The sequence below is a fragment of the Hydractinia symbiolongicarpus genome, chromosome 13 (assembly GCF_029227915.1).
Source record: "Hydractinia symbiolongicarpus strain clone_291-10 chromosome 13, HSymV2.1, whole genome shotgun sequence".
NCBI classification, from domain to species: Eukaryota; Metazoa; Cnidaria; class Hydrozoa; order Anthoathecata; family Hydractiniidae; genus Hydractinia; species Hydractinia symbiolongicarpus.
The window spans coordinates 12,656,545-12,683,983 of NC_079887.1; the positions used below are offsets into that span (position 1 = coordinate 12,656,545).

Genomic DNA, 27,439 nt, shown 5'->3' on the forward strand with positions numbered 1-27,439 from the left:
TTGAAAATTTCGTGTTTCCGTTACTGGACACTATTATTAATATTATTAATATTACTATTATTAAAGAGACAATTAAATGACGTCATCAGAAGGTTTATATAATACTATTGCTGTGAAGTTTACTTGTATTAGACAAATTTTATTACAATGTCCAAACTACGTTTTCTGTTTAAATTGTCTAGATTTAAAAAGAAATAAGCAACATCCTACTGGCATGTTAAACATTTCTGTCATGGTAAGTTGCATTATTCCTATATTTTTATCCTTTTATTAGTTTTAGTTTTCTGTCCTAAAACAAAACAGTACGTAGCACATAATCTCATTTAAAAGAATAATTATATCACTAGACAATAAAAATGTTAATCCCTTCCCACAGAATGAGTCTGTTTTGGACGGTCTACACGCAAAAGCTCTTCGGCTACAACGAAATAACCTTCATATTCAACTGCCGATGGTGTTGTGTCATGATGGTAATGACCGCCTTCACCATGATGGCTAAAGCAATGTGTGTGATCTATTCGTAAGTCCATGCCCTAAAAATACACAATATAATGTTTAAAACAGTCAAAAAAATTATGCGCAATTTAAAATTTAAGTAGTTTAGACAAAAATGTACGTGAATTTCGTCCTTCATTGATATTGGTAAAATAGTGAGCTATCTTGTGGATGTAACACAAGTCCAGCTTTAATTCAAATTGATTTGTTTCCGTAGAGTCAGTTTTCAGATGCTTTTTTATTTTTTAGTGGCTAGCAAAGAATAGTTTCCTAGGATTCGTTCAAACAGCACTTTTTAAATTGTGTTATTTGCTATCTTATGAAGTCTGTTAAAGTTTTTTTCCATGATCGTGTAGGAATGCATGTTTGAACTAAAAGTTATTCTTATTGAATTTAATTTAGAAAGCTGGTTGTTATTTATTCTAACATAGTACAACGCAAATTAACAAAACACCCAGATCAAACACCAAGAAAGAAAAATGATAAATTTAAACTTATTTACACATTTGAACCTGTCAAAGTTCACTTTGACAGGTTCACAGCAGTTAAAAGCTAGGACGACACAAGGGACTCATTCTCTGCGCCTAAAAAAGTTACGCATTTCGCCACCACAAAATTCAATGGATTTGTCGGTTAAAAAGATCAACCTTGAAAGGTGATAGAAGGCTCTTGCTGGAAAAACATACTATCCAAACGTTTGCTGCCCTTAAATATCTTCCTCTACAAGTAACAATATTGCTACTACTATAAGAAAAGAGTTCACAGCTTATATTATAAATGAAGGTAAAAGATGAATTTTTTTTCAGTCTCTTTACAGAAAGAAATCAAAAATCACATGCTGAATGTAAACATTTTATATTGGTCTGATGGGTGATTTAATTGGTTGATAGAAAATAAGCAACAACCTGCAGAGTGTGGCGAGACAATGAAACATTTCACAGCAAAATAGAGTATTCTATTTTGTCCGCATGTTGCAGCATCAATTTTTTTTGACGTGTTGCAACACATTTTTGGTTAGGGCATACGATGGAACTTTTACATGCACGTGCAATGCATCATGTTGCACTCCATGCACATGAAAAAAGTTCCTTAGCTTTATAGGACTTAGGATCTTAAGTTATTTGTTAAAGTCAAAACTGATGTGGATTATTCTGTAATTACAGCTTGTTGGGGAGTGCGATTAAAGTATTCTAAATGCTGTTTAGCATACCAATGCATATACAGAAGTTGGTCTTCTTAGAATACCAGCTTTAGAGTTAGGCAAGTTGATGTTTTTTCCAACTTTCAAAACTCCAAAAAAAAACCTTTTATGCCAGATTTTTTGTTACTCATTGTAAATACTGGTTCAAAAAAAAAATATCATACCTCATCATAATTGTAAAATACACTAAGACAAATAAGAGGTGAGGACATTTCATAAAATTTCAACCAATTTTCTACATCTTCGTCTGTTATTAATGGACTTTCAGAAAAGCATGGCTAAAAAAATTGATGCATATGCAACATTATGAAAGTATAAAGTAAAAGTGGAGTAAAAACAAAATAATTCTCAGAATGTTATTATTCATTTTTCACCTGGCTGTTTAAAGAAAATTAAATATTGACAACAAAAAAAGCTACATTATTTGCGACGTTTACACACCCATTTTCAAGCAATCAATAGTCCCCAGTTACATAACAAAATCAGATCAGCCCCATTGTATTTATACAATTAGATATTTAATCTGCAACTATGGTTACTGTTAAACTTGTATATATTTAGGAGAAAATTTTATGTTATTGATTGCTTCAAAAAATGTAGTGTTTTTGTTTTTATCATTGTATTTGTTAAAATTAAATATTTAATACTAATGATGTTCCGCTTTTGTTAACAAATTCAGCGGTGTAAAAGCTTTGTAAAGATTGTAACTTTTGTAAGAAAGTTTTTTATTATTTCTTCACAATATATAGCAATGTTTAAGATTTGTCTGAAAAATTTTTCTGACAAATCTGAAACAATGTAAAAGATTTTATTAAACTATATACAGCATGACCTTTTATATTTTTATATGCAATATTGAGAATATTTCTAATTACAGCGTAAAATTACTGTTTTAAGCATCAATATGGTAGAATACATAGCGCATTGCAGAATTTTTAGCAAACCTCATTGAATTAGAACTAAGCAAAAAGATTACAAACCATGACGTGAAGTCTTGCTTTTCCAGATTTTATCATAAAAACGCCACCCAGGCCAATCATATTATTGGGAAAAGCCTCCTTCGACACATTTCTAATAGACTGAATAAAATTATCTTCACCAATACGCGTTTTTGCACAGATCTTTATTACCTAAGTCCAAGAAAAAACTTTCAGAAAGTGATAACATCTCTGTCATTACTGAATGTATAGTTGTTTCTACTATAGTAACTTAAACTAGAAGCCTTAGACAAAATTACATGCCAACCTTACACGAATGAGTATTTTATCAAGTTTAATAGCTGTTTTCAGAAAGCTTTAGAATCCAGTTGCTTACTGACTTAGCTGGTAATTTTAATTTTTTTTCGAATCACTTTGTAATTCTTAAATGGAAATGTTGAGAATACAACCATGTGTCACTAAACTTATTTAGTTATTCATTCACTAATTCATTGATTCATTGATTTCTTTTTATATATGTGATCAAAAAACAATTATGTCAGATCTCAACAATAGAATAAAATTAATAAAATGAAACGTACAAATATAACAGTCTAAAAACTTTTTTTCGTCTAGAAACAGGTGTGTGGAGAATCAAAACAAAGTAAGAATGAGAATAATTGGAGGGGTGGGAACATAATGTGATCTCAGTTAAGAAAAAGAATAAAGTAACCAGACAAATAACTACTTGTAACTGTGCAATAACGCTTCTTACGCTAATTAAAAAAATATCAGGGTGAACTTGTGTACAAACTTACCTTACCTTGTAAACCTTCAGATGCCAGAAAATTTCCCAACAAACCGAATTCCTTTTCAGGGAACTTTTTTAGGTCACATTCTCCCTAAAATGAATAATATTAAGTTATTCTAAATAGAAACTCTTCTAGAAAGATAGACAGAGAACAAATCAGTTTTTTATCCAATGAACATTTAATTTATATTTCCCCGTCTTTAAACAGAACTACTCACCTCTTTATTTACACTTGCAACGTACGTTTCAATACATTCTTCTTTACCTAAACGTAAATTAGCCATCATCTAAAATAACAAATAGTAAAGTGTTAATTTTGTTTTGCGTGTTTTTTCTTTTGTTTTTTTAACAATGATGGTTATAGGTGAGCTACTTTTATATTTTTTGTGTGCTATGAAAATGTTTTTATTTGTTTACATTTTTATGTTACCATTATAATAATGGCTTCACAAACCGCTTAGTATGGCTCCATACAAAGCCCTGTTTTAATAAGCCTTAAACCAATCAAATCATCTGAGTTTTTCATGCTAACCGGTTTTGTGTATCAGTCAGGTAATAAACTGTAATTAATAACGACTCAATTTTGTCATTACCATACACCTGCGTTTTAAAATTAAGGCAGTCTAATTATTTCATTGTTCTAAAAAATGGTAAGGACAAAAAACTGAAAAACCTAAGAACGAAGTACATAAGACTTTAGATATAAACTTTAAAGCTACATTAACAAGTATATACATATTCTTTTGGTAAAAACGTACATTTAAAAGGAATGTTTATTATCTCTTTTACATTGCCTAAAAATTTAACGTAACATGTGACACAACTTATGTCACTTTTCTTACGAGCAACACTACATTAAGTTACGCAAGTCAAAAAAAACAGAAAAAATGTTTGATCTAGGATTCGAGTTTGATTATACAACTTAAATTGCATACAACATACACAATATGTCAAATTAAAATTAATTAAAATTACTGGAAAAGTTCTATTCCATCAGAACTCATGGCTGTGATAAAAGTTAAGACAAAATCACCAAAAATCTGTCTAAAGCCTGGTTCAGACTGGCTTGCGGTTGTATTGCGACTGCGCTGCGGTTGCGCAATGTTGTGCACAGTTTGTACAGCTTTGAAAATAGCGCCTCAGGAGTGCCCAAAGGTTGGCGCAAGTGTGCAAGAATATCAAACGTTTTCGGATATCTTGCGTTGTCGTGTCTATCATGCAACACACTTGCAGCACTATTTCAAAATGTGAGTATACTTGCGCAACATGCGCAAGTATAATGCCAAAAATTAAAAGGACTAGAAGAGTTTTTTTTTATTTTCACTTGGAGAGTATAACGATGTCAACAGAAAACGAACAAAACTTGCTGAGTCTGTGTTAAAATATCCTGTTTTATATGATAAGCAGGATAAGTATTTTAAAGACAAAAAATAAAAAGAAACTTGCTTGGAAAGGTGTTCCTATTCACCTAAATCCACACAACAGCAACTCTTTAAATTTTAATGATTTAATGTTGTGATTTCCATGTCGCTAAAACTTTAAAAAAATCCTTGCGCCAATGTGAATGGTTAGCGGCATTCTTGCGCCACCTTTGGAACTTGAACAAGTGCGCATGCGTACTCCACTACAGCAAGCTCACGCAAGTCAATCTGAACAAGGCTTAAGTTTGTATTTCAGGTCTATAGGCTCCTTCATACTTAATCAACAATGTTGTTGCTGCATTTCTAGGATTGCGATGGCGCCCTTTTGAGTTAGTGTTACAGACAAAAGGTAACGATTAAAATACGCATGCAGCCACATTGAAAAAATATTTCAACTGGTTGATATACCTTACCAATTAACATATGTCAACAAAACCATACATACATTTGAACAAAATTGCATGTAACATAAAAATGGTTACATTCCTTACATTAAAATTTTACATACAAGCAAATGTAGGAGATGCTGGGTAAGTTTTGCTTAGAAAAAAACAGGGAAAAATATGGAATTACTTGATGTGTACCTCCGCATTTCCACCTAAGATATGAAAGCCAGCTGCCCCTGCACCAAGAAAATATGCATCCTGATTGCCTGCCATTTCAGCTAATTCGTCAAAGCGATAGATCTAAAAAATTAACATGCTATAAATAACCATTTTCAAGTGAAGCTATCTATCAAGCCAAGAAATAGTTGTTCACAATACAAAACTGTACTTTTTCTTTTCTAGGCGTTGGAATTAAATTGGGAACTCCACCAACATCCAATAACTTTGGTGAGCCACAAATTCCTGAAATTAAAAGAAATAAAAATAAAAAAATTGTCCTACAAACAGTAACTTAGTTGCGAGAAGAAGAAAATGACTAATTTGATTACAGGTGAAAAAATATAGTATTATCTTGAATTATAATCAATAATAAGGGATCTCCAATCTTCTTATTGTGGCATAGCCATAAAAATGCCCATGAATGCACATTTTTTACTTTCCCTGTTTAAGCACTTTATGATCAAAATTGCATTCCTTTAAGAATACAAATTTTAGAATCGGCACACTTCTGGAGTAAAATTACGAATTGGTTTATAAATAACTGATTATATTGACATATTATCCATAAAAAAAAGAAAAATATTTTTTCTCACAAGTGGTAACAAAGTTTCATTTTGAAGACTCTATTTGTTCACACAAGTTATAATCTTGCCTGTGCACATTGCTGAAACTTGCACAATGTTTGTTCCCTATTTGCAGAAGAAAAGCACGTGATTGTGTTTGTTTAAACTTTAAATATTCTTTTACGTCAGTGACTTATATAAGGAGCCATTTGTTGATTATATCTAATATACATATATATTTATAACTGTTTAGAAAAAATCTTTCAATTTCACTAGGGAAATCCTTTTCTTGTATATATATCATAACATTATAATTTGTGATTGTTAAAAATACACAAATCCCAAATAAAAGCTTTTACACTGTGCAACTACGCAACATAAAGATTACGGATTTTGACAATGAGAAGCTGTTGTAATTGAAAATCCTCTAGACACATCACTGATCCTGTCAATCAATGGACCTGCTGCAGATGCAGTTGGGGCTCTAGACACATCACTGATTCCTGCACTAACTTCAACCTGTTTGCCAAGTTGCTATACTTTCCCTATACCTAAGCACTATAGTAAAGGAATTTTTTACCTCATCTTATCTCTGTAAAATTTCAAAATTCCAAGCCCACCCTTTATGCAGAATTATGACAGAATTATGAGAGAAAACAGTGCTGCATCTTTTTATTTATTTTTTGTTGATTGTTTTTTCCAATACTGCTGTTCTTCAATTGAATGTGAAGTGGAAGCAAAATAAAGTTAGTAAGCATGAAACCTACTATTCTATACTATTTTACTTTAATGTGTCAAATGCACCCGGCGACAAGGTACTGTTAAACACAATGTAGTAAAACTTGGTAAAGTATTATTTACATCAAGGAAAGGGCAGTATTTCTAAGGGAACACTACAAAAAATCTGCAAATTTGTTTCTTGTGATAAAATTTTTTTTTAAATCACGAAAACAACAACAAATAAAATTTTCAAGTTCATATTTCTATGACCAAATTTCGCCCCCCAAAAAGCCCCATAATCAAATCTTGTTACTTCACCTTAACTTTACAAGTATCAATTCGTACTTATAAAACAATACCTTTCTGTAACTTATTCCTAAAAATGGGAAGTTCCTATTTACAGAAAATGCGTTATAAGAGATTTTTTAGAGATCCTATACACTTCATTAAAACTATGGACAATTTTTAAGATGCGCTTAATGCATTTATTTTTAAAAATATGTGAATTTTTATACATTTCATTTAACATTATTTTAAATATTGTTAACAACATTCAACGTAGGAAAACTTTAACACTTAAAACTGAAGACTTTTTAACATTCTTAATCTTTGATATTTTTAATTTCCCTTTTGCTGAATCACAAGTTCTTATCAGTATTTTCTGATAAAACTAGTCATAACAAAATTAATTTGTTTACGATTTGTTTTTATCTTGCTATTATAAGTACATCCTGCAAATCGATGTATTTCGTGCCAAATTGACGAAAAAAAGCTGTAAGGAAATCGCCATAAATAAATTTTATAAGCAACTACTATAAGCTAAAATCTGCTAAAGTTCAAAGTAACTTTACTATAAAGAATATTGGACACAAGCAACGAATTGTGAGTGGCAGTCGAGTGTAATAGTGAATTGTTTCAAGGGCAAGGGTGGTGCATTAGAAAGGGGTAACTATAGAGTAATGAAATGAAAGTAAGCAAGTAATGAAAGTTATTGAAAGAGTGATTGATAAGTTACTTAGAGAAAGAATTGATATAGATAAGATGCAATTTGGTTTTGTTCCAGGGAGTGGCACTACAGATGCAATATTTTTACTCAGACAACTTCAGGAAAAGTATTTAGAAAAGAGAAAGAATCTCTATTTTGCCTTTGTAGATTTAGAGAAAGCTTTTGATAGAGTGCCACGTAAAGTTATTTGAGAAAATTAGGTGTGGATGAGTGGCTAGTTACGACAGTCTATGTACAGCAATGCTAGAAGTCGTGTCAGGATTAACGATTCACTTAGTGATGAATTTAGTGTAAATGTTGGTGTACATCAGGGTTCTGTACTTAGTCCTTTGTTGTTTATTCTAGTCTTAGAAGCGCTGTCGATGGAGTTCAAAACAGGTTGTCCATGGAAGTTATTGTATGCAGATGATTTGGTTCTCATAGCAGAGTCGATGGAAGAATTAGTTGAAAAGTTTGAGAAGTGGAAGAAAGGACTAGAAGAGAAAGGGCTAAAGGTAAACAAAGCAAAGTCTAAAGTCATGATTAGTAGCATTGCAGCTAAGTGTGACCTTGTAGTTGGAAAGTGGCCTTGTGGAGTTTGCAGGAAAGGGGTTGGTAGTAACTCAATTTTTTGTCAGACTTGCAAGCATTGGGTACATAAGAAGTGCAGTAGTATTAGTGGAAGGTTAAGAGCTGACATTCAGTTTGTATGCAAGCGTTGCAAAGGTGAGATTATAGAGAATGAAGTATTTCCAGCTTTAATGATGTACAACAGTGGCTCGTTAGAGATAGTTGAGAACTTCTGTTACTTAGGTGATATGTTGGGCAGTGAAGGGGGTGTTGGAAGAAGTGTTACTTGCAGGATAGGTTCTGCTTGGAAAAAGTTCAGAGAGTTACTTCCTTTGTTGATTAGCAGAGCCCTGTCAATTGAGGTAAAAGGTAGGTTGTATGAGGCCTGTGTAAGAAGTGTTATGTTGTACGGTAGTGAGATATGGGCAGTGAAGCAGGAAGATCTTTACAGTTTAGAAAGGAATGATATGAGAATGGTTAGGTGGATGTGTAACGCCAGTCTAAGAGACAGAAAGAGTTCAGATGAGCTAAGAAGCAGGCTAAGTCTCTTCGTAGAATTAAAGATGTTATCCAGATAGGAAAATTGAATTGGCTGGGGCACTTGGAAAGAATGGAGGAGGATAATTGGGTAAGAAAGTGTAGAGACTTGATAGTTCCTAGGGCAAAGCCCAGAGGCAGACCGAGAAAGACTTGGCAGGAGGTTATAAGGACAGACTTGATACAGAGGAAGTTGAGTTTAGATCTAACACAGTCTAGATCAGATTGGAAGAGGGTCATTAATATACCCCGTCCAACCCATGCTAGCATGGAAAACGGACGTAAGCCGAGAATGATGCTGATGACGATGAAATATCTCCAACCATTCATTGTAACTATATTATCACACAAATAAAGATTTTTTTTTTTTATTTTCTAAGCACATTGTTCAATCACTAAACCGCTTCAACTTACTTGCATAATAATATATAAGATTTTGTAAATTATAACATATTTTTAATAAAATATAACTACATTTACTTACCTTTGGCAGCAAGACACCAAGGTGATTCTGTCAGGTCTGGACAATCAACTTCTGCAACCACAACATGCTGGAAGTTCTTTTTCAAACCATCGTTTAATACTAAAAACAATGTAAGATCAGTCAAACACTTTTTTAAGCAGTTACATCTTAAATATGAATATTTAAAGCTCCTGTCATATGCGTAATCGTTATAAATCCCATTGTCTTTCTTTGAAATTAACATAACTAATCATATGCATTTCGTAACACATAAACATGATACATCTGAAAGAGAAAAAAATATCAAGCAACTATAACAGTAGGACCGGGTAGCACTTATGGATAGTCAATGTTATGTGTTACAGTCAAACCTGTCTACACAGTCACTGTGAAGAAACAAATCAGCGATTGTCTTGGCCAAGTCTTAGAAAAAACCTTTATTATTACTGGCTTTCTATTAGGAATTGCATTTTCTACAATCTAACAATAATTCCCATACATTGCATGAGGCTTTGCAAAGAAAAATATGGATCGATAAGCGTTCGGAACCAACTTGAACCTTTTCATGGAACCACAAGCTCAGTTAATTATAAATATATAATAATATTTACTCAACCCCTTGTTGCAAGTATTATGATCAAGACCAGAATGATGTTGAAAGCAAATGTGTAACATGGGTAAAAGTTAAGCCAAAAAGTTTTAGGTGACTTATTTGGCGACCCCATAAAGTTTGTGTAGAAAATAATGTCATTGCTACATTAGGTGCTTATCTACTCAGGCTTTTGTTAAAAAATTGCATGATGCCAAAAAATAGCACTTGCGAATTTGCGCAATAGAATTTGCGAAAATGCGCTCTTCCTACACTGTTATAAACCAAGTGGTGCGTACTATGGGTACTACTAACTGGCTGTAGATAAAAATGTGTCTTGGGTTTCACTTTGACCATGTTCTTTTATTTTGCTTTTTTATTTTTGCTACTTTAAAACAACAGGTGACCACTTAAAAAATAAAAAAATAATATAAAAATACAATACAATTTTGACATACAGTACAGTCCAAATGTAAGCGTACGCGTACGCTCAACTTGCAAAAATAATTGCTTTCATTAAAAAAAACAATAGGATAGCGAGTTCCTTTCAAATTGCGCGAATATAATTGCTCCGTGTTAAAAACAAAAGCATAGCAAGAAACATTGTTTAAAAACAATACTCTGCGCGAGAAAAAATTAAACGCGAAGGCCATTGAATTTTAATTTTTTTTTAACAACGAAACTAATTATAGTAGCGCGATTTTAATCTGATATATTTAAAAAACACAAGCTCTTTTAAAAAACAAGAAATCCAATGATCTAAATATTTAAAAAAAAACTAATGCTACTTTTAAAACTTTTAGTAATATTTCTTTATCGTCGAAACATATTTCTTAACATGCGAAACTTTAAAGTTCTTTTTATAAAAAGCAACGTTTAGCAACGCAAACGGGAAAACCCTACGTTCGGGACTTTTCCCTTCGCGACAACAAATTAAATTTTAATACCGAAGAAAGAAAAAATCTAAAAATATAACTTTTGACGTTTTATAGTATCACCTACATTTTATTGTTAAAAACATTGTCTTTGTTTTTTTTCAGCGCAACAGCTCTATCTCTTAAAAGATTTAAACGATGCATCTCGCTGTCTATTTAGTTTTCGCGCAAATCTTTTATTTTATAAAACTATCAAACAATGGATCGCCATGTCACATTGATAGAGTTGATAACATTTTAAATACTTAAAACACTATCTAACGAAGCTTTCCTATCGCCGTTCTTCGTTCTGTAACTTTCTAAAAAATCATTTCTATCGCCGCTCTTCGTTATTAAACTTTTAAAATACGATCTAAAAAAAACATTTCTATCGCCGTTTTCCGTTTTAAAACTTTAAAAATGCGATCTAAAAAAACAATTCTATCGCCGTTTTTCGTTTTTAAACTTTTAAAATGCGATCTAAAAAAAACATTTCTATCGTCGTTTTTCGTTTTTATACTTTTAAAATGCGATCTAAAAAAAACAATTCTATCGCCGTTTTTCGTTTTTAAACTTTTAAAATGCGATCTAAAAAAAACATTTCTATCGCCGTTTTTAGTTTTTAAACTTTAAAAATGCGATCTAAAAAAACATTTCTATCGCCGTTTTTCGTTTTTAAACTTTTAAAATGCGATCTAAAAAAACATTTCTATAGCCGTTTTTCGTTTTTAAACTTTTAAAATGCGATCTAAAAAAAACATTTCTATCGCCGTTTTTCGTTTTTATACTATTAAAATGCAATCTAAAAAAACATTTCTATCGCCGTTTTTAGTTTTTAAACTTTAAAAATGCGATCTAAAAAAACATTTCTATAGCCGTTTTTCGTTTTTAAACTTTTAAAATGCGATCTAAAAAAACATTTCTATCGCCGTTTTTCGTTTTAAACTTTTAAAATGCGATCTAAAAACATTTCTATCGCCGTTTTTCGTTTTTAAAATTTTAAAATGCGATCTAAAAAAACATTTCTATCGCCGTTTTCCGTTTTTTAAACTTTTAAAATGCGATCTAAAAAAACAATTCTATCGCCGTTTTTCGTTTTTAAACTTTTAAAATGCGATCTAAAAAAAACATTTCTATCGTCGTTTTTCGTTTTTATACTTTTAAAATGCGATCTAAAAAAAACAATTCTATCGCCGTTTTTCGTTTTTAAACTTTTAAAATGCGATCTAAAAAAAACATTTCTATCGCCGTTTTTAGTTTTTAAACTTTAAAAATGCGATCTAAAAAAACATTTCTATCGCCGTTTTTCGTTTTTAAACTTTTAAAATGCGATCTAAAAAAACATTTCTATAGCCGTTTTTCGTTTTTAAACTTTTAAAATGCGATCTAAAAAAAACATTTCTATCGCCGTTTTTCGTTTTTATACTATTAAAATGCAATCTAAAAAAACATTTCTATCGCCGTTTTTAGTTTTTAAACTTTAAAAATGCGATCTAAAAAAACATTTCTATCGCCGATTTTCGTTTTTAAACTTTTAAAATGCGATCTAAAAAAACATTTCTATCGCCGTTTTTCGTTTTAAACTTTTAAAATGCGATCTAAAAACATTTCTATCGCCGTTTTTCGTTTTTAAAATTTTAAAATGCGATCTAAAAAAACATTTCTATCGCCGTTTTCCGTTTTTTAAACTTTTAAAATGCGATCTAAAAAAACATTTCTATCGCCGTTTTTCGTTTTTAAAGTTTTAAAATGCAATCTAAAAAAACATTTCTATTAAAATTAAAGTTTCAATCTTTGTTAAAATATAATAATTTCTATCCCTTAAAAGCTTTATTTAACCCGCGCAACCAACAATGCCTTCTCGCTAGTTTATTTAGTTTCCACGCAAAACTTTTGTTTAATAAAAATATTAAACAATGACTCTTCGTGTCACATTGATTGAGTTGATAACATTTGCAATTATGCTATTGGGAATAGTTATGTTAACACTATTTAACAATAGCTACGCGCAGTTATAATAAGCTATTTTTTCTTCGATAATCTTTTGTTTATTACGCGCAAGTTAATGACTTACAAGACTCGCAAGATAATTAATAAGAACAAAAGACAAACAACTACCGCCTCCGAGAAAAAGGTGTGAAACTTGAGCGTACGCGTACGCTTACATCTGGACTGTACTGTACACATGATTGCCCAGATAAAAACTAATAAAAAATTAGAACAACATCTTCCTTACTTCATTTTTACAGATGATCTGTAATTAAAATTGTTGTTTATTTGTTGTTTATTTTTATGCCAAGATAATAAGATAATAATCATAGCGAAGTGATCCTTTTATTCTAACCTTTCTTTGTTAAAATAACTATTGATAGTTCATGTTCTGAAAACTAATTTAAAGTCCCACAAATTAAAAGAATTAGCATGTTGACATTATATGTGTTTATGGAGAAAACTTGTATATGCAAGAAATAGAAAAGTAGTTATAAGAACAATTTTTACAAAATGAGAAACTTTTTCTTTCCACAAATTTCATGGCTGCTAAAAAGTGCATTGGTCTTTTGTATGCTGCCATTTAATAAAGATTAAAAGAGATGTTTAGTCACATTTGACACATCACATCGCATTGGTATTGTCCATCAAGGACACCATAGTGAGCTTAACCTCAACCCTTGATGCTATAATACCTTTTTACAGTAATTTAAACAATCAAAACACATCAACATCTGAGGCTGCAATGATTATCTCTTTATTTTCTATGCAAACTTTATGCAGTCACACAAAAGTCACCTGATATCGAGTTACACACTTTAAGGTTTGATTAAAAACATTCTGGTAAGAAATACAATCCACAGAGAATGAAGTTAGCATCTACTAAATACGGTGGATCTCATTTTATAAGCTAAGCATTTCCTTTAAAAATGTCAACCTTTTGTATGCACATGGAGCCATCCCCTCACATCAGCAGGTGCTTTTTTCATGAAAGAATTGTCAGTTTATTGCACCACAAGTAAATATCATGTAGAAATCTAATACTGTGGCCGACTGTGATAAAAAAATACACTGAAATGTCTCGCCTCTCAAAAAATAAATATTAGTGCAAAGATCCCAGAAGAAGCAATAAAAAAGATATTATTGTATGGAAAAAATCACAACTTTGTAAAAAACATTAGTGGTAAACTGTCAGGACAAATTTTGCAAAAATATTCATGTGGTTATTATTTTTTATTATTATTCAAATCCTCATTTGACTTGAGGTAAATTAACACTTAGGCATCAGTGATCACAATTTAGTTTATGTGATCAAAAAATTTAAAGGGCCTAAACTTGAACCTAAAAGTTCTTGTGACTACGAATCAAAGTTTGTAGTCACAAGAACTTCAGTGAAGAGGCTTTTCTGAAGAAAGCAAGGAAGTTAGTCTGGTCATATTTTTTTAATAATTGTCATGACATTGATGAAGCATGTCAAAAACTGAATAAAAATGTTAAAACACTGGTTGACTAACATTACCCTTTCAAAACACATAGATTTTCTGGGCATGTTGAGGCATGGGTCACTGATAAATTAATAATAGCCACCAAAGAAAGAGACTTCTTAAAACAGAAAGCATTATTACTAAAATGTAAGCTACAGGATTGAACAGAATTGGTTCACGACAGCTAAAAACCGGTTTGTCAGTTTCAAGTATCTACTTATTAAGTCTTTTCAACAAATCTTTACTTAGGTTATGTACCTAAATGTTGAAAGACTAAAAGGGTCCTACCTATTTATAAAAGTGGCAATTAAACAGATTCTACAAATTCGGCCAATTTCCATTTATTCAATTCTTATGAAATTTTAGTGCAAAGTTAGTGCATGGGCAAATTTCTCATTTTCTTTCTTAGCACAACTTCCTAAATGACAGGAAGTCAGGATTTGGAAAACTCTTTTCCACAGAAACTGCAGTAGTCGTTGTCTCTTACTAAATTTGACCAACAAAACTTTGTTTGTGCTGTGCTCATTGACCTTAAAATAGCCTTTGACACTGTTGATCATAAAATTTTGTTAAAAGAGTTGTGGTGTTTTGCTGCTTGAGATGCTGCCTTTGACTTGTTTGAGCCCAACTTAATGGGTCAAATGCACCTGACATGAGATCAGATCTGCTTTATAAAGACGCTTTCAGGGGTACAGGTATCCTGCTTTTCCTTTCGTAATTGATGTCTTAAAATCTGTCATTAATTCAAATTACCATCATCATATGCAAATGATACAATAAAAAAAGTTTAGAAAAAGTTAAATATCTTGGAGTAATATTTGATCAAAAAATGCAATAGGAATAGCACGAAACACGCAGCGTTGATATTTGAGCTATACATATTGGAAAACTATCATAAGAAAAGAAACTTTAATAAGACAGTATATATCGTTAAATGCATTAAAGCAGTCTTGAATATTTTTAACCCGTATATTATCTACTGATTAGCTTGGGAGACCTTGACAAATGACACTCGCTTGCTCCTCCCAGGCCTCTTATTTTTTTGCTGATGACTCAATAACTTGGGATCTGCTACTTGGTTTGCAATCAAATTTTGTGGGTAAGCTTGTATAAGTCTGATATGTTTACTCACAAAATTTGATTGCAAACCAACATGCAGATCCAAAGTTATAAGTGCCATTTTAAAAAAAAAAATTATGTTAATGCATTAACCTTTATAACATCTATGCATTGATAAAGTTTGAATGCATACCCCTTCACATGTATAAAATCACTGATGAAAGAAAATGTCTAAAATTGCTATTACTGAAATAAGACATCACAATTCATGCAGCATACTTAAATCTGAAATTCTTTAAATGTGAATATCTTGAGAACGAAAAGAGCTTTTTAAAAAATTTAAAAAGACTTGTTAACCAACTTTTTAAGCTCTATAATATAAGCCCAAAAACATTTTATACCTCAGGTTCCCTTTAATGGTCATGATGGGAAGTCATCTGAAGGTTATAGAGGTGTGCATGGAGGCTATGGATTTGGGAGCAGAAATAAGGGAGAGGTTGCATGAGTTTGGAATGGCAAAGGACATGGTGGTTTGCAACACATCATTCAGTAAGAGACAGAGTAGGCTGATAACATATGAGTCAGGTGGCTGTAAGACACAGATTTCTTCCTGGTTAGAAAGTCAGACAAGAAAGTGGTGAACGACGTGAAAGTTATATTGGGGGAAGAGTGTGTTTCCCAGCATAGGTTGGTGGTTTGTAATATTATCTTGAAGAGTGTGAAAGAAACCAAGGGAAAGTACAGGCCCCGTCGTAAAGTCTGGAAGCTGAAGGAAGGGATTGTAGCAAGAAAATTTAGTGCAAAAGTTCAGCAGTTAGCCCACAATGGTCAATTTGTTCACAGGGATGTTTCTTGGCATGTATGCTATGAAAGTAGTCTTTAAACAAGAATAGAAATTGAGAATAAAAATGAACTATGTACTGGTGGCCTTGTGGTAGAGCGTTTGCTTCAAGTGCAAAAGGTCTTGGGTTCAGATCCTAATCGAGTCATGCCAAAGACTATGAAAGTGCGAATCAATCCTTTCTGCTTACCTTAACCAATTGTTAAAGCTAAAAGGGCTTACTGCAGAAAATGTAAACATTCAAAAAGGTCTATAGGATTAATCATATAGGCAGTTGTCTAGAGCGGTTGTTGTGCCTTGCACCACTTCCATAGCTCAAATGGGAGTTTTAAATGCACTAGGACCTCCTTCGCAGGACTCTCATTGACAACAGTCCCCCATATAGAGACTGAAGAGGCTATCCTGGGTAAATAATAATAATAATAATAATAAGCGAATAAGGGAAGCATAGAATATTGGATCAGCTTACATAAGTAATACTTAGACTTTAATTTTACTTAAACTGTTCTTAAAACTCAAAATGCCATTAAAGTAATGTCAAACTTGAAAACTCACCCATCCACAAACATCAAACGTTTCTTTTAAAGAGTTTGCTAAAGACGAAAGCGAGCTAGCTAGCTATAAATAGTGGGTAACTATGGGGTATAACGTACTTGTGCACAAGGCTGTACTTTCAGGTTGATATAAAACTTTGCTTTCTACAGAATATTTCTTCTTTTCAGTAGTCATGTTACCAACTCATTCAAAAGAAATATATTGTTTGTGTGTTGCCTCCAAGCTTTCGCTTTCGCACCCATGAAATCTAGCTAGCTACCATTTTACCTAAATTTAGGAATTTTGATTTTTAGGAGGGGGTGGGTGTATTCAAAATTATGTGCATAAAACAAATAGTAAACACTATAAAACTGATTTTGTATTCAGATATCATTTTTTTTAGTTTCTTTTGTATTTTACAGTAAAAAAAGTTAAAAATAGTATTTATATATTAAGTAAAAGGGGTAAAGAAAAGCCAACCCATAACACCCTTTAAAGATTACAGGGCATTGTGGGCACGCATGCTTGTCGGAATTTCTATAGACTGGTGAAAACATAGATACTGACACAGGAGCGGCAAAAAAGATTGAGCTGCTACGAACTGTTACACATCAGGGTGTCCTACTACTATTATCATAAAGATGTCTGAACAATGTAAGTTTAACTTCAGGGAGATCAAACAGACAATTTGCTGTTGGTGTTCTATCTTATTTTCTTGTAATGTAGCTAGCTGAAAAGAAGAATTTAAAGCCCTTTTTCCTCTAATGAAAGTTTAGCTAATTGTCTGTTAAAGCAAAACAATACATATAGCTACATGATCTATATTTATAAAAAGAATAGGAATTACAAGGTGTAAATCCTTCCTTATTATCAGAAAAGAAAATCCAAAAAAATCCAATTTGGCCGGGACGAAAAGCAATGTGAAAAATATTATTTTTGTTTTTTAGTTCTTTTTTGCACGTGTGATCACATAACTCTTATGGATTCCTTTTAAAGTCAAACCATGAAAAAAAATATAGTGCTGCAATGCTATGTGTTTAAATTTAAACTTTCTGTTTCTTTTAAGTATTTGACTGCATGTTTTAAATTTGACCTCTGTCCTGTATTTTGTAGCGCTCCCTTTCGAGTTTTCTGTGTGTCCATATCTCTTTCCAATCAGACAATCAAGTGTAGTATTCTCTAAAAAATAGTTATTTTTTAAAATAACTATGTTTGGGGGAATATAAAAAAACAAATTGGATTCATGGTTTTATATACTACTAGCCGAATTCACGTGGAAGAATCCACTAAATCTTTCTTTGAATGCATGTAAAGGAATACAAAACAAAATATAAAACATAGTGATTTGAATTTTTTAAAACCAACAATGCAGTTGGGCTTTGTCTCTTTTTTATTACGGGACAACAAAAGGGGAAAAACCTGGGATTGAGGTTGCTCAAACTCTGCATTGCTTTATATTTTTACCTGTTATAATAAATTGTTTAAAATATAAGCAGGTGCAAAAAAAAAAAAAAAGTAAAACAAAACTGTTGAACAAAATCAAAAGCATCTGGCAACTGTTACGTAAAAAGCGAAATCTATAAAACTATATTGCTGGTGCCATACCAGAAGTACACCAGGGGAATATTAGACATTAAAAAATCCAACATATTTCGCAAAGTTATACAAAAAAGTTTATTACAAAATTTCCACACTGTGCAGTTTGTAACACGTCATACCAAAATCAGATATAATGTATTGCATACAGCATTTCTATCAAAGTTTTACATAAAATAAAAGAAATCAACAGTTCTGAACTTATAAAATAGAAGTATAAAAACTTCAATCATTTCGGTATATTGTATATCTACCATCTACCACAATATTTCAATCCAAAATATTAAAAGAACAGTTTCCCTAACAGACTCAAACTCATAATCAAGAAAATCAATTATTTTAAAACAGCGCAAATGTGCTGTGCAGTCTTTTCGAATTTAAGAATCGAATAATGACAACAACAGTGAATCACCCACTTCTTACTGTTAAAAATAGTAACAACGGAAAAAAATACTTTTTACAGTTTATAAGATTCTTATCTAGGATATAGCACTGTATTTTATAAGAATTGTGTTTCTTCCATTTCAGACTTTAAATTTTCTTAACTTTCTTGACAAATACTATTCTAATTGTAAATTTCTAATTAAATTTGTACATCATACAAATTTTTATATTAGAACAAACAATCAAGCTTAGACATATTCTTAGGATATTCTGACTCATTGCTTAGAGTATGTTCTTGCAAAAAAAGGTTCTTAAATTTCTTGAGAAATACAATCCTTGTGGCCTAAAAATATATAATGCGTCAATGAAATAAAGCTTGCTACATGTTGCTATAACTACTGGCATTTTTTTGTATATATATTGGGAACAAACAATCAAGGATGAACACATTTTTAGAATATTCTGAACTTCTGATCCATTGTTTAAAGTATATATATTCTTACAAAAAACGAGTATATATATTCTTACAAAAAACGTTCTTAACTTTTTTGACATAGTTATGTCCTGAAAATATATAATAAATTATAAAATAAAGTTGCTATAAGTTGCTGTAGCTATTGGAAAATTCTTTTTATATTTAGAACAAACAATCAAAGTTGGACGTATTCTTACGATATTCTTAATTGACCCTGATACGAAAAGAATATGTTCAGGCTCAAGACAAAACATTTAACTTTATATTTAAAGCAAAGTTCTAATTGTGTGAAGGGCTTAAAAATTGTTATACACCCAAATTCATTTCTCTATCAAATAATTTAAACAACACACCTGCTAGCGTTCTCTGGATAAAAGTCCAATCAGTTTTACGTGATTACTAAACTTCGCTTCATCCCAAAGAAAAAGAAAAATAAATTTGTTTTAATAAAATAAAAAAGAGTTTCTTTTTGTTAAAATAATGAAAAACAGAATTAAATGTTCAAATAGTAACCCCCTGCTTTGCGTTCTTTTTAACTTGGTAAATTTTAGCGTAACGCCACGTCGTAAGAAAGTGACTTGACTCTGCATGTTGTGGACTCACACAGTCACTCACACAAGCGTATTCCTAAAATAGGCTTAAGTTTAAATTAGGTACAATTTTTTATTTGATCCTTTGCTCTAAGGTATACTTATGATAAAGCATGGCACGTTTGTATTAAACTGCCCTATTATTACCCATATCGTTGACAGAACATAAAAAAATTAATTTTACCCAATAGGTTATTGTTGATAGGTATGGCTATAATTTCTTTCATGAAAAGTCATTAATAGGAGCATTTGGACATTTAAATAATATGATAAACATACTTTTTCTGCCATTGTGGTTTATCAACATTTGTAAATATTTGGGTTTTTTTTTTACAGATTCATATGGACAACAGCAGCAGCCACCACCTGGTAGCCACCAGTAAGCCCTATTTTCTCATTTGTTCCTTTTTTCATGTTTGATGCTCATTTTTATTGATTTAACATGCAGGTACCAGATTTATTTGCATTTAATTTTTTCCTGATTGTTTTGTTAATTTAGGAGTTATGGCTCCACTCAACAAGGAGGATATGGTCAGCAACCTGGCTACAACGCTTATGCTGGTCAGGGGGGCTACGCTGGTGAGATTAAGAGCTCTGATTTCCACATATCTACTAGATATATTAAATACTATTTTAACAATGTCACTTTTATAGGGCAACAATCTTATGGTGCTCCACCACAATCTACAGGTGCCCCACCACAATCTGCAGTAGCTCAACAATCAACAGCATATCAACAAGTGAGAAATTGTTACCATGTCTACTTGTTTTGCAAGGTAATTTCTTATGTTTGTTAAATTATTATTTACTTCCAAAGGGTGGTTACCAACAAAAGAGCGGTGGCTATAGCCAGCAGCAATCTTATGGAGGATATAATCAAGGTGCTTCAAGTGGTGGGTACAGTCAAGGGAGTGGTGGTGGCAGCAGTTACGGTCAGCCAGGAGGATATAGTCGTGGTGGGGGTGGAAATTACAACCAAGGAGATAGTGGAGGAAGGGGTGGCAGTTATAATAGTGGTTCTTATGGTCAAGGTGGTGGTGGTGGTGGTGGCTACAATAAAGGTGGTTACGACTCAGGTGGTAGTGGTGGTAGTGGTGGTGGTTATGGGAGTAGAGGAAGTGGTTCAGGGTAAGTTGTCTTAGTAGCATAATTAATACAAAGAATGTTATTTAATCTTCATTTTGATAAGAAGCACAAAGAATTATTTTCTGCATCATAATCATCTAAACATTTTCACAATAAGTTTGTTTAGATGTAAAAATATTTATTTTGTTCTAAAACATGTCTAGATATTTTTTGTATTTTTTTCTGGTATATTTGCTTCCTTATATTCAATATATATGCAATACATGTTTTGTGCTAATTACAAAATACGAAAAATGACGTAAAATTGAAATAATAGCACTGCCCTTAAAATTTTCTGTTATTTGTTGTGACAACAAGGTGCTCCAGTAGAAAATTCAGAGAAATTTTAATTGAAAACCTATTACCTACAATCTACCATCATCTCTTTGACTTCTAAATTTTCCTAGAATTTAAAAATTTCACGGTGAATTAAACATTTTTATGAAGTCAATCTTCAATGTGTTAACGCCTTGCCACCTTCTGTTGAATGGACTAATGAAGCTAAAGTTATGTGAAAAAGGGTCAACACTTTTCTGCTTTGATATTTTTGGTCTTTTAATGTTCAGCTTTTTATTACTCAATAATAAGTAAGTTTATAATTTTACTAGCACCAATGGTGCTGCATTATACAGTAAAATATACTATGTGTAGCATATCACTCTTCCTAATTATTGATGGTGTGCGGCTAAGTTATTGTACGAAGTTATGCAAAAAAGCATGTGCAGTTTTTCTCCTTCCATTTATGTTGAATTTAAATTACTTAAAATAAAGCAACGTGAATTTAAAGGGCCAACGAAACAATACAGTAAGCTCAATCCCAACAATCTCTCAATTTCTGAAGAATGGCGTGACTACTCAAACTCAAATGATCAAGATGCAAGAAATCGTACACACTTAGAACCTTGTAGATGTCTATTGCTCACATATTTTAAATAAAAGTCACTTGGCAATTCCATGCTAATGGTAAAATCTCACAAAAATACATTATTATAGTTTTTTTTTTATTATAAAAATATTTTTCTTTATAGTGAAATAAATTGAAAAGCTATTTCACTTTTTTTAAATTTATGGGGTAGAGCTAAAACATCTCAAATTTTATGAACTAAACATTGGCACTAAAATTAAAATTCTATACATTGAGAACAAAAAAAAAGTGAGAACGTTAAGACACATATTGCTATGTTGATAAAAGTAGGAGTTTGTTTACGTGTTGTTTAAGTTTAAGAACTATGTGGACGAAATCTTCCCAACATAGCTTTAAAAATTCCCGCAGATTTAAAAATTGCACCTTTTATATCATGTTGTGATAAAATACACCTAAAATGAGTTCAGGCGTGTGCATGCAATCACACACAGTTTCTGACCAAGGCCTGTCATAAAGTTGCACATGTCCCTAAAATACAAATGTCATGCAATTATTAAACTATAATTTTTACATTTCACTGGCACGATTACTAAGCAAACTGTTCTGGTAAGTTAATTTGAGTGAGTATTTTGCAGCTTAACAAATGTCTGTGCCTTTCGCAATTGTTGTGTGGTACATGGTGTCCATTTGCCTAGGATAATGAAAAAAAAATTTTAGCTGTGTAAACCAAGCTATTTAGACAATAGAAATATGAGCAATGTAAATCTTTCAAAAGCGGACATCCCATGAGTTTCTGATTAGGTGTCTTTGAAAGTTTACTTAAGAAAATACTGCATAAAATTTTGGAGAAGATATAAGAACTGTTAACTGTAACTTGCTGAGTTTTAGTGTCACAGGATCTACAGATCCTTTAAAGGTACTTATGGTTGTCAAAGTATTAAAACATGGTATACGGGTGTAACGAAGTAAAACTGTCTGCTATCAAATCTAACCTTGAGTGTAAGAAAAAGATCACAATAATAACAGAAATTCACTTTACCTCAATACAGCGGTTATGGTGGTCGAGGAGGTTCTTCCAGTGGTAATCAAGGTGGTAAGTGTATGCCGCAGTGCCGGTTTGGTATATTTAGTTTAATACAATGTCTCTTGCCATTGGGATATGTTTAAGTTTTTTGGTTTTCAAAAGATGTACTAAGAAATATTTTTTTTCATGCACATGAGAACTTACCGCCAGAAAACCCAACTTACAAGCTTGCAAACTGCCCTTGCTACAGCATGATATTTTAAAATGCTTGTGTTTAATTATGCTTGTGTGTTTAATTATACTATAATCAGGACAAGAAAGGTATGAAATGCGGACCTGAATTCCTGATTCGGTGCTTGCTCAAGAGGCAGAAGGTATTAGGAGTTTAAGATCAGAGTAATATCAATAAAAATCGGGGCAGTCCAAAGCAAATGCCACTTTTCAATAATCTGTTTTTGGTTCAAGCTCTCATCATTATGTATTTTGGTTGTACACTATACAAACTGTTATGTTAGTAAGAGCGTTTTAATGTGTAAATTTTACTATCGTAAAAAAAATCTTTTAATTCTTTTTAAAATAATAGCATCTTTTCACACCTTGCCATTTTTATGGTTGATGGTGTCCCTTTATGTATAGTACATAAACAGAAAAAGCCAAAATCTTGCCTAGTGACAATCATTCACATTTCAACTAATCTCCTTAACAAAATAGAATGCCATTCCTTTTTTTGAAACAACATTATACTATTTAAAATCTGAGCATTTAGTTTTAAAACTTAACATAGAAATGCTGACAACAGCATAAAATGTCTAATTTAGGCTTTTTAGAATTTAACAGACAATATCTCAATAATGCGGCATTGACATACCATGTTTTTTATCCTTTAACCAGTGATACAAATATTGGATGACCAAAATTTAAGTGCAGGGGGAGTACATTGTATTCTGGTCTACAAAATATTAACCCCCTTCCCCAATTAATTTAACAAGCATCTTAAAACGTGGTAACCAGTAGCTAGCTCTTAGAAAAACACTAAATTATAAATATCGATGAAGTTAAACTCTTTTTTAGCGGGGTAAATTACTAGTTATCATAAACGCCAATAGCCATTCCAACTATCAAAGTGACTGCAAGTTATACGTTTCGATTTTAGGCCAAAATCTGTTCAACAGAAATAAGTATTCGCCTTGGTAAACCTTAAATCATTGCAGTAACACAAGATTATCTGCATATGTGCTTGCAAATTTTTTGTTCAATATTGAAATTAAGAACCCATAAAAGGAACATTGAAGTGCAAAACAGTGAAATAACTTGGTATTACCCAGGTTTTAAAATAAGTCAATGCATTCCGTTGAAACTAAGAAATAAGCTTTATGAAGCAAAATGTTAAAGTTCAGGGATAAACTGTAAAAAAATTAGTAGGAACAGTGACTAAAATATTACGTACAGTCTTTTAATGTGCCATTATTGCAACAAATTACACACTTCTTCTGAAATCAATCAAGAACTTACAACAACTCCCACCAGATATGTCATAGTATTAACATTTTGTTTACGTTTTTCTAATTTTCTGACTTATTTTTCAATTGCTTTTTTAGATAGCATGGCTAAAGAAGGTAGGTTGTTTACTTTTCATTATGATAAACTCAGTTAAACCAGTTATAGCTTTGTTATTTATTACGATTGCTTTTAGATCAGTGATATTGTTTTAATATCACTGATCGTTTAATATCAGGATTTTGTAGTTTTTCTATTTTATGTTTACCTTAACATGTCTTGTGTTTCTTTAGGTATGATTATACAAGAAGACACAGTATTTGTCGCTGGTCTTCCACCTGCTGCAACACCAACAGAGATAGCTGATTACTTTGGCAAAATTGGCATTATTAAGGTGATATGATCAGATATCTTTTCTTCATTTTTTTATAAACAAGCACCAGTATTTTCAATACAACTTGTCCTGGCCTTTAAAATTGGAATAACCTTGTAGAACCAACAGTCTTGTATTAGCTGTTCCGTATTAGCAGGAAATCTTTTGCTTTTATCTCTAAATTTTTTACACAATTTAATGGAAATCAAATTTATTCGTTGGTGTGCGCAATATGCCCTGGTGCTTCCTCCACTGTCATACTTGGTCTGGCAAAATCTTGTATGGATAAGATCATCTGATGATTAAATTGTTTGCCAACCACAATATATTTAAAAAAACAGTTTTTATTTTAGATGGATAAAAGAACTAGAGAACCAAAGATCTGGATCTACAAAAACCGTGATGGAACAGGAAAAGTAATTTTATACTTTTATATATGTCTTTCTCAACATGTAAAGATGGTAGAATTTGATCAAAAAAATCTCTTGCCAAAGTGCTTGTCAATTCTCTTATATGAATAGGGTGTCCACTCTATTTGGAATGTCAGACTTGTAATTAAATATAAATTTCCAGTGAGTGTAGAATTTCACTAACAAGTGTTGATATTTAGTGGGCACCTTATTTATAATTTAATCAAAATTTAATCATTTCTTTTCGTATGCAGGGTGAATGTACAGTAACATATGAAGACGCACAAGCCAGTCAAGCAGCTGTAGATTGGTTTAATGGAAAAGAATTTAATGGTAATACAATAAAGGTATCAATTGCTCAAAGAAAAGCGCCAGAAGGTGGTTTCGGACGTGGACGTGGCAGAGGTGGAGGTGGAGGACGTGGAAGAGGAAGGGGAGGTTTGTAATAATCATTTTTATTTGTTTTTGTTTTTTCTTGCGTTCTTTTTTTGTTTTGTTTATGTTTTGTTGTTATTTTTCTTGTTATTGTTTAGATTTTGGTGGACGCGGTGGAGGTGGACGAGGTGGAGGTGGTAGAGGAGGAGGTAAATTTGTGCATTAATTACTTTTAACTAAACAGTCCAATGGGTATTGGTCTTACAGGTGAAAGTGGGACTCCAGAGTTGCATGGCATCGTGCATAAAACTACCAAGGGAGAGGTATTTTTTTATTTTCGGTTTCTACAAATACCACGGCAAAAACAACTCTATAGTTATACCGCAATTATTCCTACAGAATAGACTATCAGGATGTTTTCGAAATCGGATGATATCCAAACTAAGCATGAACTAACTTTCAAAAAGCCGATTATTTATTAACTAAAAATGAAGGCTTTAAAACAGGATGTTCTAAAAGGGTTAAAAATAGGTCGTCGGTCGGCAAAGTTTATGAGCAAAAAAGGTATGTCCGGTCAATTAACAAATTACATTGACAAAAACCTTCAATGAAAATGACTATCGCGCTTTTTATGAAGATTTTGTAGGATTGTAACTCACCAAAAAACTCAAGAAATGTTGTTACTTTTGAAGAATACAATGTAGTGATTTTCAAATGTTTTCTATTGTATACCTAACGTTTACCACATAAATGCTCCTCCATTTAAAGCCACTTCTGCATATATAGTGTTCCACCTTGTTATTAGTACATACATATAAAAGTAAATTGTGACATCTTAAAAAACAACAAAAAAAGGAATCCAAAAATTAGGCGAGAAAAAAATTCGGTGGGCAATTTTTTTAGTGTGCTTTTTTATGAACTTACTTTTTCGTGTCAGAAATTGATCAGATTTTATGATTTTTTTCAAGCTGGGAAACCTGGCTCTAAAAAGTTCCTCTCAGTTGTGAATTTTAATAATATTCAGGAAAATGCATTTTTATTAAGTTAGTTTTATTACTTGCAGGTGATCAACGAGACGGAGACTGGAACTGTCCAAGGTAAGCAGCCTTCTCTATGCATTATCAAGTTGCATAATCTGTCGTGGAAGAAATTACTTATTGTTCTCTTATTTAGCTGCAATAATAACAATTTTGCCCGTCGATCAGAGTGTAACCGGTGCGGAGAAAGTCGTGCAGGAGGTGGTGGTGGTGGTGGTCGTGGTGGTGGTGGACGAGGCCGTGGTGGCGGTTACGGTGGTGGTGGCTACGGTAAGAGCGTAAGATTGTTGATTGCAACAAATTCAATTGAGTAGTAGTCAACAGCCTTTTTTTTTATCTTGATTATAAAAACAAATTTCTCGTTTGTATTTTACGTTAATTCTGTTCTCTCAATTTTTAGGACGCGACAGGGGAGGTTCAGACAGGTAAAAAGCATTTTGCTATATCCTATTTAAATCCTTTAATGTAGTTTTTATCAAAGAAAAAAGATCGAAAACTTTTTGTAAATTTTTATTTATAGATCTGACAGAAGAAATCGTGATTACTAATTGTAACATGCATGTGCAATGCCACTGGACACGAAAACCATTCAACAAAGCTGTGTAAAGAAGATTGCGAAGCATTTTATGCTACAGAAAGCGAGTAATTTTGCACGATAAACTTTGTGATTGATTGATGTATTGTTTTTATAACGGTTGTACAGTATATGTCGGTGTTTAATAAATACCATAAATAATTTTAACCAACTTTCTTCAAAGACGATGACACATCGGCCATCATCGGCTTGTACCAGTTTCCATATAAAAAAAATTAATTAAAACGAAGTTTCCACCGTTTCCACTTTGTGTTTGGATGATTTTATTTACGCAATAGCGTTTTGGCATCGGAACAAAATCATTTCACGTTTTGCATTGAAACGGATTCATTCCGTTTTGCATATTGGATAAGCTCAGTTTTGCGTGGGCAGACCAATCATGTACCAAATTAGAT

General features: G+C 32.1%; 2 protein-coding genes across 3 annotated transcripts; one reads left to right on the forward strand and one right to left on the reverse strand.

Annotated features, from left to right (window-relative positions):
• Positions 1-307: 307 nt before the first annotated feature.
• LOC130623000 (ester hydrolase C11orf54 homolog) lies at positions 308-16,978 on the reverse strand. Of its 2 annotated transcripts, none has more exons than XM_057438497.1 (9): positions 16,818-16,978; positions 9,310-9,408; positions 5,620-5,693; positions 5,430-5,531; positions 3,643-3,711; positions 3,432-3,515; positions 2,677-2,826; positions 1,861-1,974; positions 308-533 (listed from the first exon to the last, which is right to left on the reverse strand). In XM_057438497.1, exons 1-9 carry the CDS (start codon positions 16,891-16,893, stop codon positions 360-362), a joined length of 942 nt encoding a protein of 313 aa, XP_057294480.1. In that variant the 5' UTR covers positions 16,894-16,978; the 3' UTR covers positions 308-359. The 2 variants fall into 2 exon arrangements, with proteins under 2 accessions (XP_057294480.1, XP_057294481.1); XM_057438498.1 differs by lacking the exon at positions 16,818-16,978 and adding an exon at positions 16,720-16,738.
• Positions 16,979-17,199: 221 nt separating this feature from the next.
• LOC130622999 (RNA-binding protein FUS-like) lies at positions 17,200-27,191 on the forward strand. Its single transcript, XM_057438496.1, has 15 exons — positions 17,200-17,352; positions 20,080-20,122; positions 20,243-20,322; positions 20,398-20,483; positions 20,561-20,871; positions 22,783-22,826; positions 24,356-24,373; positions 24,548-24,648; positions 24,981-25,043; positions 25,292-25,475; positions 25,571-25,621; positions 26,476-26,509; positions 26,586-26,719; positions 26,850-26,874; positions 26,970-27,191. Exons 1-15 carry the CDS (start codon positions 17,340-17,342, stop codon positions 26,995-26,997), a joined length of 1,215 nt encoding a protein of 404 aa, XP_057294479.1. The 5' UTR covers positions 17,200-17,339; the 3' UTR covers positions 26,998-27,191.
• The last annotated feature ends 248 nt before the right edge of the window (positions 27,192-27,439 follow it).